The following is a 16,897-nucleotide window of genomic DNA, read 5'->3' on the forward strand; positions in this document are numbered from 1 at the left end:
TTTCAAAGTTAAATTTTCAATTATATAAGAATTTTTTAAATATTTCTATACAATGTGTATCTGATATGTCTGCAATTATACCATTCATTAAATTTTATTAGTTCAAGATTTTCAAAAATCTTTGGATATTCTGGAAAGTACATCAGAATTAAAATTTACACAACTCTTTATTATATACATTTTTAATAGATTTATTTGTTTCAAGTTTCATAAAATTCAGCTTTCACAAAATATCTTTTACTGATATTTCATTGTTCACATAACTTTCTTAAATGTAAATTTGTTCGAGAGCGATGATTGATGATTATAGTCCATCATCTGTTCCAAGTACAGGTTACTTATCGTCCATTTATCGCAGCGCTGCAATGTCAAAATGATAAGAGAGTGCTACGGCTACGGTTAAACTACTATTCCTGGATGGGTCTTATCTGCAACAGAGAATGATGCCGGTGATACTCCTCGATAGAAGCAGCGAAAAGCACGGTGACAGAATATAGGTGTGCATGAGTTGGCTCGACATTTCGAGGCAGATCATTTCGATCTGTCTGTGTGCAGCTCTGGAGGTAGGTTTTCCGGTGGGTGTTTTCGCCGTATTTTAGCGATTAGGATGATTTTGTCGGCCGAAATGCGTTGTGCTCAAAGTGCTTCATTAATGCGGGCACTTTTGTTTACTCACTGCTGATTACGGAGCTGAACGGCATGTATCGAGGCTTGGTGAGCACTTTCGGAGCAGCCTTATGCAGTCTGGATGGTTTCTCCTCGCTGTTGAGTCGTTTTACCTTGAAATAATTTAATCCACAATGAAATTGTAAAGAAAAAAGATGAGATTTCCAGGAATTAGCAAGGTACCGCATTATTATGCCATCATATTATATTATCTATACTACTGTGTTATTCAATTATTTCCTTGCTAACCCTTGAGAGAAATGTACGAAAACTTTCAACATATTAATTACTTTTCTAGCTCGATCTCGTCATAGATACGAATTGGACTCGACGATGAAGTTTTACCAATAAGAAAATTCATCCTTTATGAGTCATCTTGCGCGCGACATACCAAGCTCTACGTTGCATACGAGATCTCATGCCATAACGTATCGTATTCTCACATGTGCAGTCTAATCGCGATATTGCTTCAGCGGCAAGGCGTTTCCTCTCACATTCCGATATTTTAGAATTCGAGGCAAGATAAACTTTCTTCCGCATAATTCTTACCTGTTCGTCGATCGCCGCAAACTGCCACTTCCATGAATAATTATAAAGGAAGGGACGGTGATCGAATCGATTATCATCGGGACTGTATGTCTCCGCGTGGCAAGATGGAGTCAATATCGTCATTTTGTGACGATTTATAGCATAACACCTGTAGAAGTGTTTTACTTTATCGGCAACCTGAAATAGGAGTTTATTGAAAATTTAGCTCAAAGAGAAATTGCAACTTGCTATTAAAGCGTGCATATATTTACTTCTTTTGGAGTACAATGATCCCACATATGTACAAGTCTGCAGAACATTGTGAAAGGTCCGGAACAATTTTGTTTTCTCAGTCGTCCAAAGATCGACAACTCTTTATAAGTCATACCCATGTCTACTTCGTCCAATTGTGCGAGCTGTCCTGCTTGCAGCGGTTCCAATTCCGCTGTGGGTGGTGCCTCCAGGATGCCATTTAAAGCAGATATTCCGTGTTTGCGTCTGAAATTTAAAGATGAGAAGTACGATTTTTACTATCTTAATTTTTAACTTTGTGAACATGTAAGTATTGTTATAATTAGTATCACAAATTATCGTATACACACATACTTAAAGTATACAAGGAATCTTTTTAGATCGTTTTTTGCGATGCTTCCGACAGGATTAACGTCAGCGCTACTGCAATCGTATTTGGTGAGATAACCGCGTAAGGCTTCGTCCACGTTACCGCTCCCTAATACCAAGAGACCACCCGGACGACCTCTGACCCATAACATTAATTGAGCGAATAAATAAGCGATCACCATTCGTAATCGGGCCTGAAAGCGAAATATTAGAAATATAAAAGTGAGTATTTTAATGATCAAGATATTAGTGCCATCGATCAAAGATACTGAGCGATTACCTGCACATTTTGTAACGCCAAATTCTCTCTAGGCGATCCACCTTGCACTTTGAATTTCGGCGTCAGCTTGGTAACCTGTTGAAAAATCCCTAAAATCGCGGATATCGCGGTATCTATGACTACACCGTGATGATAAGATCCTATCTGATTGGCCAATTCTGCCGCCCTGATCTTGGTCTCTGCCGATGAATTTTCCGTTCCCATGTAACACGTGACCAGGATAGTGTTACATAATTGTTTCGGATCGATCGGTACGTATTCGCAATCGCCGACAATTTTCCTAATGTCTGCTAAAACCTGCGTATCTGAATGCAAAACATAATTTCTTTAAATTTTCGTAGATTAAGAGAAGACGGTGTACATATCTTACCTCCTTTACTGACCGACTCGACAATCATTTCGCACATCGAATATACGATACATGCTGAGGAAGATGAATCTACGCCGCCGCTCAATGGTAAGAAAAATCCTCCTTGACAAGATCGCCTAAAATACATGTGATAGGCACAATACAAATTAATATTTTTATAACCACGTCATACAAAAAGAGGATATTAAAAGATTAAACATTTTAAGGACTCTATTCTACCTAAGATAATCCCACAACCAGCACGCGGGTGCCATCGCAATCTCCTCTTCTGCGGTATGATATACAAGTTTCGATTGTCCGTCTTCATCATCATATATATCTTGAATTCCGTCGAGCGGTCGATCTGGTGGATTCGACATAAGATTCTCTGGCGTGAGCGCAAAATCGATTTTAACGCGCGGATAACTTTGCGACGCAGCTGCCGCATGTGATCGCGATCTGATACTATTTCGATAATTCCTGCCAAGGGGGATTGAATATTATAATTATGCATTATATTATTCCATGTTACATTATTTTCCAAATAGCAACTCGATATCTGAAGAATTTTTTGCTAATTATTTCGAAATGAATCGAAGAGTATTCGAGTATTATCCGATACTTTGCGGCGTAATCAAGTACCGATATCACTATCTGGAATAGTTGGTCCAGATCAAAACCTTATATCTTCGAGATCGAACGTGGCAATGGTCACTTCGACATCCTCAAGAGCGAATTGTCTTCCGCGATTTAATATGTTGCCATTGAGAGTGATGCTGGAGCCACCGTTGAAATATAATCTGCCGCCATCACATCCGCGTAAATTACTGAACATGTAACAGCCGCCAGCTTTAAAAGTAGCCGATTTAACGAGGTCCACAGTGACGTACGCTTTACGCAGTTCGAAATACGAACCACTTCCTTTTGGTTGAAAAGAACAAATCAATATTATTTTTCTTAATTGTCTAATTTTCAATTGTATAACATATAATTAAAGCAATGTAAATGATTGAATAAAAATCAATTCAATCATGATTGTTGTACATTTTAAGATGTATATTGTAAAGTATAAAAAGACGTGATAAAAGAAATGAAAAAAAGAGAAAGAATCTATACCATTACAGCATCAAATGCAGTTTTACCGTTTGCAATAATTTCCACGCCGTCCAATGACATAGGAATGTGATTGCTGGCTGGATGCCAAAGTTCCTCGCATATTTCGAAACCGAGGCACGTGTCTCTGGTAGCGATAACTGCATCTCCGAATGGCACTATGGTTTGGCCGGTGACTTGCGATATCATTCGCGGCAGGAAATAATCCTCGACCGTACGTTCCTAACATATCCAATAAGATAATATAACGAATTATCGCGTGCACGATCGCAACTTTCGATCGATTGTAGAGCACAATGTTTTATTACTTTTGTCCAAGGAGAGAACCATCTGCTTTCCCTGTAATTACCGTCCTCGCAGAGCCGCATTTTCGGTCTAATCAGTAAAATCCGCCGATTCAAAAAAGCCACTCTGCAATTATACGTCACGTTCTTGTGCATCACCGGCATTCCCACGTCTATCAGTATATCCTCGCAAACGCTAGACTTTAAAAGGCTCGCTAAAACCTCCCAGCTATGAAGCAACGTGTCCGATTCATAAAAGTGATCTTCGCAGCTGTAACCACTGTTGAATAAATATTTAAGAATTAATATTTAAGTGAAAAATTAAAATGCCATAAAACTCTACTCTTGAAAAAATCGAAAAGCAATTCCTATAAAATTGTTACAAACAACAAAATCAATCTTTTCAAATGCAATTACCAAATCTCTAGCTCCGGACCGCTCCTATAAGTGGCACCAGCATCTTTTGCCTCTTGTATACTCTGCAAGATTCTTCTACTATTCCCGTCAAAGTCCATCGCCCATTGGTTTAACGTGCAAACAGCGACGGTCACCGTACGTCCCATGTTGAATTTGTCTCGAGTATTATTTCTTACGTGATTTTTGAGATACTTTTACCTGAAATAAATAAACAAGTATTTATTCAAGATATTTAACTTATGTTGGAAAATCAAAACTTTTCTATAATATCGTGTAACATGAATATTACTTCAAAGATCACAGTAAACTTTAATAAAAACTTTAATAGTATAGACATTTAAATATTTCAAGACTCCATAATATAGATATCATTACAATATCGTCGATACGAAATGGAATATTTTAGTCAAGCATTAAGCTGAAAGCAAGAATAGTCCGTAGAAAATTGCATTAATGCCTGTATTTCGTATGTAATTGAACGGCAATATTATCTATAATACGACTAGACCGGACTGTTAAAAGTTGCGTGTACGGTTGATGGAACTTTTGACGGCAACTTGCCAGCTAATCCTATCAATTGGAATCCTATCGATCGCTCCAAGATGATAAACTGAAACGTTTTGTTCTCCTTAGTCCGACGCGTGCGTTGATTGATCAATAATGTGGACGGAAAACCCGGTACGGCCAAGTAGACCACCTTCTAAACCCTCTTGTATATAGCAATCTTTATAATATTCGCTATGATATGATTTAAATGTTATCTTAAAATACTATAACTTGATATTATTTATATAAGGTATATACTGTGCATATTAAAAAAATTACTTAAAAAAAATAAAGTATATAAATATAAATATATTCAAGTTGAAAATTGTATCAAATAATTGAATCACACTTGTTATTGCTCTATGATAAATTACATTCTTATTTAATAATAAAGTAATAGTGCATTTTTTAATGTAAAATAATAAAAAATAAAAGATTATATAATTTTCTTATCATTCAGAAAACTCTTTTGATAAAACTTTGCTCTGGTCATACTTTATGTAAGTCTCTCTTTTGTAACAAATTGGATAACAAAATAAATGACACATCGACGGATAAGAAAATTAACATAATTTGGCTAAAATATCGCCACATAAATTAAAAACACGAGTGAAAAACTCAAACCAACAATAGTTTTCCAGTTGTATTTAATATCTTTAAACACGACTCAAATTCTCGCGATGGTATTTCCCGTGTCGGTTGCAAGTTTAACGAGCTTTCATGGAGCTTTGGAAACATCGATAGAGAATGTCGAATTACCGAGCCCGGCGAGATATTATGTCGATGAGCCGCGGCCGCGCCGGCGGTTTTCTGGAACGAGAACGGTTAACGAACAATCGTTCAGGTCGTGGCTCCGCCCACGATTCGCGACGGTTGTCAGGCAATCATCCAAGGGAACGTTCCACTCGATCTCTTCAGCAACGCGGGCCAGGTTTCTCTCTAGCGTTCGCCAGGTCGAAGCTACCGCAAATCCCGAATAGTTTCTAATAACTTGTATCCTCTCGTCGATTGCCTACCCCCATAAGCTTTCCCATTTATTTACTCTCGACACTTTCGTCTTGCAATCATTTATCGTTATTTCGCATTATTTATCATTATTTCGAAGTGTTAGTGATTGATTTAGTTGATGTTTCATCAGAAGTTTAAAGAGTTAAAGTAATCAAATTTCGAGGTTTCTGATTTTTTGATCAATTTTAATTATATATATGTCGGTGATAAAGTTACAATTTATAATGTATATAGAACGGCTAGAGAAATATACATATATATATAAGTGTACATATAGATATGTTGTTTTTCCTTTAGATAAAATAGGAGGAATCTCTTTTGCATCGAGAAAGAGATGTTAAATATCTTCGAATTTACTGGCCTTTATAAAACGAGTAATAAATCTTAAGTTATCATAATTAGTTATAACCGTGAGAGAGGACGTGTCAAGATCAACCGATATAATCTGTCACGAGAAGCAGATCGAGAGATGAGAATGTAAACGTACATGGATAAAGATGAAGAATCCGATTGTCAAGTATCTCCTCGGGGAGGAAGTACCGACGAGGGAGGATTACACGGATTGGCACGAGAATGCTAAAGGTGGAAGAACGTCGCCGATACTCACAGTGGACGTCGATAATCGAGAAGAGCAAGATGAGGACGAGACTGATGAGAGATAACGAAAGATGATGAAGGCGGTATCGAGCAGTAGAGTGAGAGAGCTTCAAGCTATGCTATTTCCGATTCAACCCATCCCAGGTGAGTCTTAACGAAAAGAAGCAAGAATAATTACCTCCGGTAAAAAATTAGCAATAAAATTAGCATCATTGTTCACTACTCTCTAAAAGTGAATCAGCGTATTATCACTGAAAAACAGTAAATAGTCACTTATTACAGCAGTTATAAGTACAGCACTGTAAATCGGTGATATTTTATTGAAAGAATCAGTTAATAATTTTGACTGTTTCAATCAGTAATATTTCTCAATATTAGTAATATTTCTTTCGTTATTGTCAGTAATATTAAACTACAATTCATCTCTCTATCTGTTTTATAGAAACTTAAAAATTTTATTTATATTTACTAAATATTTATTATATTAAAAATTTTATTTTATTTATATATATTACATGCATATTGAACTTGTTATTTTAAATAGATAACGAACGAATAATTTTCATTAAGTCGCCAGCCAGACATTTATTTGTCCGACTTATAAAGATTGATTTAATATCTGAAGCCTCTCTATTGAGATTGTATCAGAAATTAAATCGAAGTAATACTTCTAATTTTAAATGTCGCTCTTTGCAAACTTTATATAATTCTTATGACTAAAATTAAATACGAGAGAGATAGCGATCGTAGCAGTAAACGAACGAACTAGCGATTACTGGTTTTACAGTAAAATTTACTGGTTTTACAGTGAATTTTATTTTAACTGACCATAATCAGTGAGATATAAGATAAAATAACAAAAAAGTAAGTGTTTCCACTGAAGATCAGTAAAATACTCACTGATTCTCAGTGAAATCTTATTTTACTGTTTAAATTAGTGATATTTTCACTGATTCACTTTTAGAGAGTACAAATTAATTTCCATATATTCTCCGATGTATTATTCAATGGAGGTGGAAAAATAATGCATTTAAATAATGCATTTATAACAATGTAATGAAGATGTCGGTGAGGTCGCAAACCCGCGGACATTGTACCCAATCGATCTCTCATGTGCGGTCAGGTTCAACATTCTCTAACATTTCTCTAACACTAAGATATAATAAATATTTAGTAAATATAAATAAAATTTTTAAGTTTATATGAAACAGATAGAGAGATGAATTGTAGTTTAATATTACTGACAATAACGAAAGAAATATTACTAATATTGAGAAATATTACTGATTGAAACAGTCAAAATTATTAACTGATTCTTTCAATAAAATATCACTGATTTACAGTGCTGTACTTATAACTGCTGTAATAAGTGACTATTTACTGTTTTTCAGTGATAATACACTGATTCACTTTTAGAGAGTACGTACTCGTACGAATAATTTAATTTTCAAATTTAAATATTTATTTTATTTTAATACACTCTTGTTTTATTTGTTAATATAATTACTTTACACATATATCGTTGTAGAATAGCCAATTGTCCGCGAATAAACGAAAATTATTAAATTTTCTCAATAAATTTAATTCTTAAAATTCACAATATCATTAGTCGTCAATTTACTGTATAATTTTCCCTGTTCATTTAAATATCTTTCGATTAGATAGATGAACGAAAGCATTAATTTTACAGAAAACATAATTTTATTTTTTTTTGCAACATAATACCAAAACAAATTCTTTTTTTAACGATGCAGGTGGCATGCTTTCCGATCTAGCGCCACAAGAGTTGCAAGTGTCTCAGGTTGAACATTACGATGGCTCGACTTTGAGACGGGATGCGGAATCGGCGCTGTTCGCGATACCCCTGAGTTTGTCTAGGCATCGATACTCGTCGAAGGAAACCCTTCGAGCGGTTCTCGATGCGCGTTGCATCGTCGACGGAAGTATTCAGGAAGCGGCCAGGTGGCCAACCGAATGTCAGGTAAAACCTTGACGCACTTGCCCGCCGTCATTTGCAAGAGAGCAAGAATTGGTATCAGAATCACAAAAACAATCCTTTGTTGTTTAAAGATAAATTTGATAATAATTATCTGAATTTCTTAAGAAGACATTACACGAAAAATTATTAATTTGTTTCACTTTAATCGATGTAAGCTAATTAAATATCTAATTAATCGAAGCAAAATAATTCTTTAGGTAATCCCAGAACGAATTCGCCACATAGAATACAATTCTACTCCGGAAGCCTTTTACATTCCAACAGGGAAGGAACCAAGACCGAAGCCGATCAGCGACGAGCTTGGAACGGTGATATTTCGTTACTGTCCAACCAATGTTACTAATTATGTAAGTTATCGAGAAATATCTAGAGGTATCTATATAATATATGTAGATGTATAATGTGTGTACGTAAACTAATCCGTGTATATTTAATCAATATATAATAAAATAGATAATCGATAGTTAATATAAACCATTACAAGTGTTTAGTAATGCACGAATCTGACGAACGTCATTATTTCTCCTAGAATATTAAAATGAGAAATGAAATGAGGATAAAAATGTTGAGAGTCTGAAAATGAGGGTTCATTATTTCTACAGTTTAGCCGATCTTGCGTGGGCGGTAGCACGGTATTACCATTCCCCACGGAGGTTCCCGGGGACTCAACTACGTGCACTGTAGATACTAAGGATGTTGCCAACGAGAACGATATTTTTCTTGTCGCTGAGGCATCTCGACCGAAAGAGGACAGCACGGATTTGCGATTCGAGTCGCGATTCGAGTCCGGAAATCTCGGCAAAGTAGTGAAAATAACTGATACGTACTACCAGCTGTATCTAAGAAGAGATCTCTATACTCAGAGGCATACGCAGTGGTACTATTTCAAAGTATCAAACATGAGAAGCAGAATTACATACAGGTAAAATTGAGTCCAAATTCAGATTTAAAAAAAATAGTCCAAATTCAGATTTAAAAAAAAAATATACAATTGAAATTTTTGTTTTTTAAAAAATTTGCTTTTTGTTATTTTATTATTATTTTAATTTTTAGTTTTTTTTTTACTTTTTTCAAGTTAATTGTAAGTGACAAACTGTATGTATATAATATAATTTTTAATATTACCCAAACTTTGTGTAGAATTATTACTAAATATAGTTTATGTAATTAATTAGTGAACTTATAAGTATTATATAAACATACATAATTTAGTCTCCACAAAATAATTGCGCAAATTATTATTACAGATTCTCGATCGTGAATATGTGCAAAGAGGAGAGTCTCTACAACGAAGGTCTCAAGCCTCTTCTTTATTCTACGGAAGACGCTCGCACTCGATCCGTAGGATGGAGAAGATGCGGCGACAATATCGCATATTACCGGAACAATGATTCATCGTGAGTAATGGAAAATTTCGAATTATGAGTCTCGCAGTTAAAAATTGTGCATAAATCATTGCAGGAGCGACGAGGAGAGGGAGAAACACACGTTAACGTTCAATATCTCATTTCCTCACGATCGGGACATCGTTTACTTGGCGCATTGCTATCCGTACACGTACACCGATCTTCAGGTACGCAAATTGCATTTGCTATCCTACAAATAACAGTCCATAAATCATGAGTAACATTTATATCTCACTCGCGGACTTTATTTCGATCGACTCCCACCTTCTTATGGCACACGAGAAAACAAGATGTACAGCTAAACAAGAATTCCCGTAGTAATTGTCGCGCGGAATGCGTTCCCACAGTCGTTAAAAATATTATTGTTCGCGTATTATTCGCGGAATTTATTTCACATTCCGCCTCTTGTTTTTCCATCGCGATTATCATCTTAAGCGTAAACGATTCCCAGCGACCGATTGTATTTGTTGCGTCCCGTAGATTAAATCTCTACCTCTAATTACGCGCATAAACATGCCAGGAGTATCTCGGCAAAATCGTGGCCGACCCCGCGAAAACGAGGTTCACCAAGCTGCGCTTGCTGTGCCGCAGCTTGGCCGGAAACAGCGTCTATTACTTGACGATCACCGCACCGACACATGACGAAGAGGTGAGGAGGAAGAGGGGTGTCGTTATCACGGGTCGGGTGCATCCAGGTGAGACGCCATCGAGTTGGACGATGAAGGGCATCATCGACTTCCTCACGAGCGACACGAACCGAGCCAGAGTAAGACGTACCTATTTATAATCATATATACATAGATAAATATTCAGAATATTCAAGAAAGTAGAAGTACTACTGATGGTACGTAAACATGAATTAACGACTAATGTATCGTTGAAGAACAATTTTATCGAATCTATAAAGAAGTTTGCGCTGAAGAGGACCATGAAACAATTCAATAACTGGCACTGATATCGCGCGATTGTTACAGGAGCTCAGGGAGAGATTCGTCTTCAAACTAGTGCCAATGTTGAATCCGGATGGCGTCATAGTGGGCAACAACAGATGTTCCCTGTCTGGTAAGGACTTGAACCGGCAATACAGAACCGTGATGCGAGAGAGCTATCCATCCGTGTGGCATACGAAGCTAATGATACGGAGGCTCCTCGAAGAATGCGGAGTCGCGATATACTGTGACCTTCACGCTCACTCGAGAAAGCACAATATATTCGCTTACGGATGCGAGAGCAAAAGAGCTGGATGCAACGGAAAATTATCGGAACAAGTATTTCCGCTGATGCTTCACAAAAACGCAGCTGACAAGGTAAAAGTAGATCCAGTATAAATATATCCTAAAAAATTAAAATTGATGAGTTTCAAAAACTATAAGAAATTTTGCAATAGAAAATATTCGAAAATATTTTATTATGCAATATATAATCTTCTCTTTAATTGACTCTGATTATTTCATTGTTTATTATTATATGCAAGTTACATTAGTAATTTCTTTCTGATACTATGATTCTAGTTTTCTTTCGAAAATTGCAAATTCCACGTTGAGAAGGGAAAGGAAGGAACGGGTAGAGTGGTTGTATGGTCGATGGGTGTTCAGAACAGTTACACCATGGAGGCATCTATGGGTGGTTCCAAGATTGGCTCGAGATGCGGGACTCATTTCTCCGCTCAGGATTACGAACAGATCGGCAAAGCTTTCTGCGAGACTCTACTCGATTTTTCCGATCAGGATCCGATGAAGGTAATGTTTATTTAATTGATATTTGGATTACTCTTGTATTTTCTTGGAAATTATGACACGTCAAAATAGAATATTAAGTGAGAAATAAAGCCATTATTCACATTCAAATGCTGTAATTCCAAGGAAATACAAACACCATATATTTATAATTTAATAGTCAAAATTTAAATCGATCCAACTCTATCACAAATTGATTCAATAAATGATTCATGTGCTTCCTCGGAACTTGTACTAAAGTAAGTAAAAAATATCAGATTATTTTAGTGAATAATAATCTCCACATTTATCTGTGAATTTGGAGGCACTCGAGAGTTAGTCGAGAAATCTAATTTGCATAATTATATATAATGCTTAAAGATGGACCGTGCAACGAATCCTGAATAAACGCGAATTCGAAAAACAGGAAAAACTTCGGAATAAGATCATAGCCAGATTGACCAAGGAAGGATCCAGCGCCGAGGAACCTACCAATATCGATTTGACCGATTACTCAAGGTATCCTATCCTTTCCTATAATAATAATCTGTACTTTATATCTGTTCTACATCTCGGAAAACTTTTTATAATTTAACGAATTTTAATTTTAATAGTGACGAAGGAGATATCTCACAGGAGAGCTTCTCGTCGGAGGAGCAAAGAACCGAGTACGCGGATGCTACGTGGTCCAGTGAAGGCGGAGAGTTTCTGGCGGGTCGCCGTCGATATCTTTGCGCACCTCCACCGTCGCCGACTTTCGTTCCTCCGAGAAGCATCGGTCTTTATAGAAGAAGAGCGAGGAGGGATGTCGCGGGAAGAATATATCTGGAGCGCAGAAGAAACCTGGTACATCTCTATAATTATTCTCTAGCCACGGGAAAGTAAGTGTAGAAATTATACGACATTCTGAAAAATAATAATTTTGTCGATAGACGCAACGTGCAGTAATGGACTTGCCGACCACGGATCCAGGTAGCGATTTATGTGATCTGACCGACTCGGCTGATGAAAGTTTCGTGAGAAGCGAAGGAAGAGAATACGACGGTATATATTATATTTATCAATCCGATAATATCTCAATTAATTCAATTATAATAATTATAATAAATTAATTCAATTATAATAATTATAATAAATTAATTCAGTTATAATAATTATAATTGAGTCAATTTTAATGTTTGTATTTTGTATGTGTCTATGCATATTGATCTTGCAGTTGTGTGGAGAAACGTACAAGAGCGTGAAGAGATTATCGAGTTTTCCGAGAGAGAGACGATCGAAAGAGACGAAAGACGACAGAATAAAGCGTTGATCCTACCGGAAATTGTCAGACCGCGCAGTGTATCTTTCGGGGAAATATTGCCGCGCAAAGATCATCGGAGAACTCGTCAACGGCCGCGATGTCTTCGGTAAAGTTTCAATTGTTGTATCTTTTTCCTTCCCTTTCAAAGAAGATGTATAAAAATTATTGGTAAAAGGAGGTGTAATATTACATCTTTTTTATTATATCACATTATGCATGTAAAGAATTTTAATTTTCAGACATAGATTTGAATAATAATAATAATAATATAAATAAATAGAGCTCTTAACAGTATAATATATAACATAAAACAATAAAATTGTTGAGCTATTGTACGATAATAAATAAAGATAAAAAAAAAACAGTTGAAGAATTTAAAAGAATTTTCATATATTTTTTATTTTTTTATGTAATAATAATATATATTAATAATTTAGTCATTTAATCTAATAAAATGGTAATATTTTATCTTTGCAAACAACTACTTTTTGTGTTGCCTTTATTCATAAAATTATATAATTATTATATAATAAATTATATAAATTATATAATCCATTTATTTATTAGAACGCTGAAGAATCCGTCACTAGTATCACCGACGAATCAAGAAGCGAGGGTCAAGCTAACGTCATTGAGGAAGCAGATTTGGACGGGTGTATCGTCTGCCGCGGAGGGCAGCGATACGGGACGTCTAGTCAACGATGCGTTTGTTAAGACACCTTTAAGTTGGGGCGTCTCCAGATACGCTCTGATGCACTATCCCACGGATGGTGAAGTCACGCTAAAGTGAGTTAAACCTCATTTTATATACGCAGTGTCCACAAAATAAGTGTATCGATGACATACACGGTGTCAGACATAATTGAATGAAATTTTTCATTGTCATTTCTAAAATCGAATTTAAAATCCACCGCTCTCTGGACTCTCTCTACTTTTCTTACACTTTAAAGAAGAATACATTTCATCGCCCGTCGTGATGTTTTATCACCTTTTTAGACAGACGCAGTTCAAGAAAGTACAGTTGCTCGTCTACGACGAGGACAAAGACGACGCGAGGAAGACGCGGAAGAAGTCGCGGCGGAAGCGACAGGATGTCGCGGAGAACGCGTCCCAGATGAAGGTATCCGTGCGAGCGGACGGGCAGAAGACGTCGAAGAAAAAGAATTCGAAACTCGTCTGGCAACGGACGGTGAACTTGGACTCCAGGATCAAAGATGCCAAGAGCGCGAAAGTCTCTTCCTCTTACCTAACGATCGAGGCGGGTTCGTTGAAACTCCTGGCAGCGTCGGGCACGCCGCCGAAGAGGCCGCAGCGGAAGCTCGAGCCGCGCCGGAAATTCCGCGGCGTTGACACAGTAGCCACCACCTGTATCCCTGCGAAAGCGAAAGCGGGACGATCGTGTCGCCGCGACGCCTTCTGCGAGAGCACGACGTCGGATGACGTTTCATCGGACTCGGGTAAGCCGAAAGTCACGAAAAAGAAGCAGAAGAAAAAGAAGCAACAGCTGAGGAAATCGGCGAACAGAGGATCGGAGCGGATCAAGCGCGCCTCCAGCGCGAAAACTATACGCGATAATGTTTGAAGTTTGTTTTGGACATACACAATTTGTATGAGACGTAATTTCGAATTTATTACACGTGTTTTCTCGTTACAAGAGGATTTTTTTCGTTTCGTTACAAAATATATTATTTTTGCAAGCGTTCCAAAACCCATCGGCATCCGAGCGATTAATAAATAATTCACGAATGATAAAAATATAAGCATCTTTTACTTTATACAATTAATTTTAACGGATCGCTGATATTTTAGATTGATACAAAAATTTAATCAAACATAATTTTAGTCGGATTATATGTATTTTCTATTAGAGATATTTATACATACTTATTCGATTTTTCGCATGAAACAATTTACAAATCAAGATGAAATCTATTTTATCAATGTATAGTTTAACAAGTAGTTGAAATAAAAAAAAGAGAAAGAAACGGATTCGTTATTGAATAGAATCTTTAGAAATCAACTCACGTGCGAAAGAAAGAATGATATTTATATATAATTATTACACGTATGCATACACTATATACTCTATACAATTCAGTATTATATTTTACTAAACCAATTTATCGATTCGTTCAGCCACAGACTTTTTTTCTATATATTATAATATATATATATAGGGTGTCAGGGCAATCTCTTCCCAAAAAAAGTATCTTTTGATCGAGTACTTATGAGGCTTGAAATAATTTCTTAATTTTTATATAAACCATAAAATATCTAGTAAAATATTCATTTTTCGATTATCTTACCTTAATACTTTTATGCACAAAATAATATGAGGAATCAATTGGTGTAAAGAAAACACATAATTGTTTCGAAAAAAATATGTAATTGTTAATTGCAAATTACATATTTTTTCTTCGAAACAATTATGTGTTTTCTTTACACCAATTGATTCCTCTTATTATTTTGTACATAAAAGTATTAAGGTAAGATAATCGAAAAATGAATATTTTACTAGATATTTTATGGTTTATATAAAAATTAAGAAATTATTTCAAGCCTCTCATAACTCGAAAAGTACTCGATCAAAAGATACTTTATTATAGTGTTTTGAAAAGCTCTCGAGGTAAGGTATAAGAGCCATACAACTTTTGTCTGAAACATTTCTTTCTAAAGTGCATAGTTTATGAAATATTCAACCGGTCCGGGACTTTTTGAACACCCTGTATATCTATTATATATATTTAACTAGTTTTCCGTTTTTTTTCTATTTTTCAATACAGCACTCATATTATATAATTTTTATTCTAATTAATCCTCTAATTATATCTCTTATCGTAGTTTAACTAGTTTTCCGTTTTTTTTCTATTTTGTAATGCAGCACTCATATTATATACTTTTTATTCTAGTTGATCCTCTAATTATCTCTTATCGCAATTTAATTAATTTTCCGTTTTTTTTCTAGATTGCCGTTTTTATACGTGTATACGCGTTATCTTTATATGTATATATAATTTTTATTCCAGTTAATCCTCTAATTATCATGGAATAAAAATTATATATAATTAAAAAAAATTATAATAAGAGATAATTAGAGGATTAATTGGAATAAAAATTATATATAATTTTTATTCCAGTGAATTCTCTAATTATCTCATCGCAATTTAACTAGTTTTCCGTTTTCTTTCTATTTTGCAATGTAGCATTCTGTATATACATAGTGCTACATTACAAAATAGAAAAAAAACGGAAAACTAGTTAAACTGCGATAAGAGATAATTAGAGAATAATTCACTGGAATAAAAATTATATATACATATAAAGATAACGCGTATACACGTATAAAAACGGCAATTTCGCGCCTGCACTCGACATGTGACGGACAATTGCATCACGTGCTCGCACGATTGACACAATGTAGATTGTCACCATGGCGACACGCAAGCGCGAGCGCGAGATAAACAATTTGCGGTCATAGAATAACATCGCATCGTCGTAAGACTAGATAAAGCAAATGACTCGTCATTAATGTTATGTCGAGAGCGTGCGAGCGGCCGAAGGTCATCTCGATGAAACCGCGAATCGATGTAACGACTTGCCGAGTTAATGAGGTTGTCACGGAGAGAAACTACAAAAAATAATATTAAAAGTAATATTACCTTCGATAACCTCGGACGTCCGTCAGAAAAGGAGCGGGACGTGGCGCATTCTCTCTTGCTCGCTGCTCGCGATCGATTGCAAATGCGATGAAAAAAGTCGCGAAAAAAAAAAGAACGGAATCAACGGAGAAAACTGTAACACCCTACAACGCGATGCACACCGGGTTACTGTCTTTAGGTTTCGTGATCTAGTTGCTCCGCGAGCAACTGATTGTGAGATAGAGATCCGGCATTCGCAAATGAAAGTCTTCGTATTCGCCATCTCGCGGCAGTTTTCTGCGACGAATTGGGGAGCGGGAAATTAGACTTTTATTTCTATTAGTTTATGATTTTTTTTCGAATCACTTTCAAAATCGAATCGATTTTTATCATTATTCCTTTCCCTGCAACGCTGATTGATCTCTTC

General features: G+C 35.9%; 2 protein-coding genes across 3 annotated transcripts; one reads left to right on the top strand and one right to left on the bottom strand.

Moving 5' to 3' along the window:
* Nucleotides 1–148: 148 nt before the first annotated feature.
* Nadsyn (NAD synthetase) lies at nucleotides 149–16,689 on the bottom strand. Of its 2 annotated transcripts, none has more exons than XM_083108178.1 (13): nucleotides 16,492–16,689; nucleotides 4,259–4,456; nucleotides 3,866–4,121; nucleotides 3,587–3,779; nucleotides 3,125–3,365; nucleotides 2,685–2,924; nucleotides 2,466–2,581; nucleotides 2,096–2,400; nucleotides 1,801–2,009; nucleotides 1,467–1,692; nucleotides 1,216–1,392; nucleotides 677–779; nucleotides 149–428 (listed from the first exon to the last, which is right to left on the bottom strand). In XM_083108178.1, exons 2-13 carry the CDS (start codon nucleotides 4,402–4,404, stop codon nucleotides 400–402), a joined length of 2,241 nt encoding a protein of 746 aa, XP_082964304.1. In that variant the 5' UTR covers nucleotides 4,405–4,456; nucleotides 16,492–16,689; the 3' UTR covers nucleotides 149–399. The 2 variants fall into 2 exon arrangements, with proteins under 2 accessions (XP_082964304.1, XP_082964305.1); XM_083108179.1 differs by lacking the exon at nucleotides 16,492–16,689 and adding an exon at nucleotides 10,308–10,329.
* LOC145976788 (cytosolic carboxypeptidase 3) lies at nucleotides 5,637–14,486 on the top strand. Its single transcript, XM_083108191.1, has 15 exons — nucleotides 5,637–6,553; nucleotides 8,164–8,390; nucleotides 8,606–8,755; nucleotides 9,011–9,330; nucleotides 9,656–9,805; nucleotides 9,870–9,981; nucleotides 10,335–10,580; nucleotides 10,789–11,121; nucleotides 11,326–11,553; nucleotides 11,957–12,048; nucleotides 12,144–12,375; nucleotides 12,462–12,573; nucleotides 12,746–12,938; nucleotides 13,400–13,618; nucleotides 13,829–14,486. The coding sequence occupies exons 1-15, from the start codon at nucleotides 6,481–6,483 to the stop codon at nucleotides 14,412–14,414; spliced, it is 3,273 nt and encodes a 1,090-aa protein (XP_082964317.1). The 5' UTR covers nucleotides 5,637–6,480; the 3' UTR covers nucleotides 14,415–14,486.
* Nucleotides 16,690–16,897: the final 208 nt, after the last annotated feature.

Source organism: Camponotus vicinus, unplaced genomic scaffold (assembly GCF_025532165.1).
Source record: "Camponotus vicinus isolate PSW18456_S1 unplaced genomic scaffold, iyCamVici1.0 SCAF_9, whole genome shotgun sequence".
Classification (NCBI taxonomy): Eukaryota; Metazoa; Arthropoda; class Insecta; order Hymenoptera; family Formicidae; genus Camponotus; species Camponotus vicinus.

Excerpts from the sequence above, each read along its gene's own strand:
- Nadsyn (XM_083108178.1), bottom strand. The coding sequence starts at position 4,404 with ATGGGACGTACGGTGACCGTCGCTGTTTGCACGTTAAACCAATGGGCG. Across the intron at positions 1,693-1,800 it reads AGATTCCTTGTATACTTTAA|ACGCAAACACGGAATATCTG; the intron begins GTATGTGTGTAT and ends TTTAAATTTCAG. Across the intron at positions 1,393-1,466 it reads ATCATTGTACTCCAAAAGAA|GTTGCCGATAAAGTAAAACA; the intron begins GTAAATATATGC and ends CTCCTATTTCAG.
- LOC145976788 (XM_083108191.1), top strand. The coding sequence starts at position 6,481 with ATGATGAAGGCGGTATCGAGCAGTAGAGTGAGAGAGCTTCAAGCTATG. Across the intron at positions 6,554-8,163 it reads TCCGATTCAACCCATCCCAG|GTGGCATGCTTTCCGATCTA; the intron begins GTGAGTCTTAAC and ends TTAACGATGCAG. Across the intron at positions 12,376-12,461 it reads TGGAGCGCAGAAGAAACCTG|ACGCAACGTGCAGTAATGGA; the intron begins GTACATCTCTAT and ends TTTTGTCGATAG.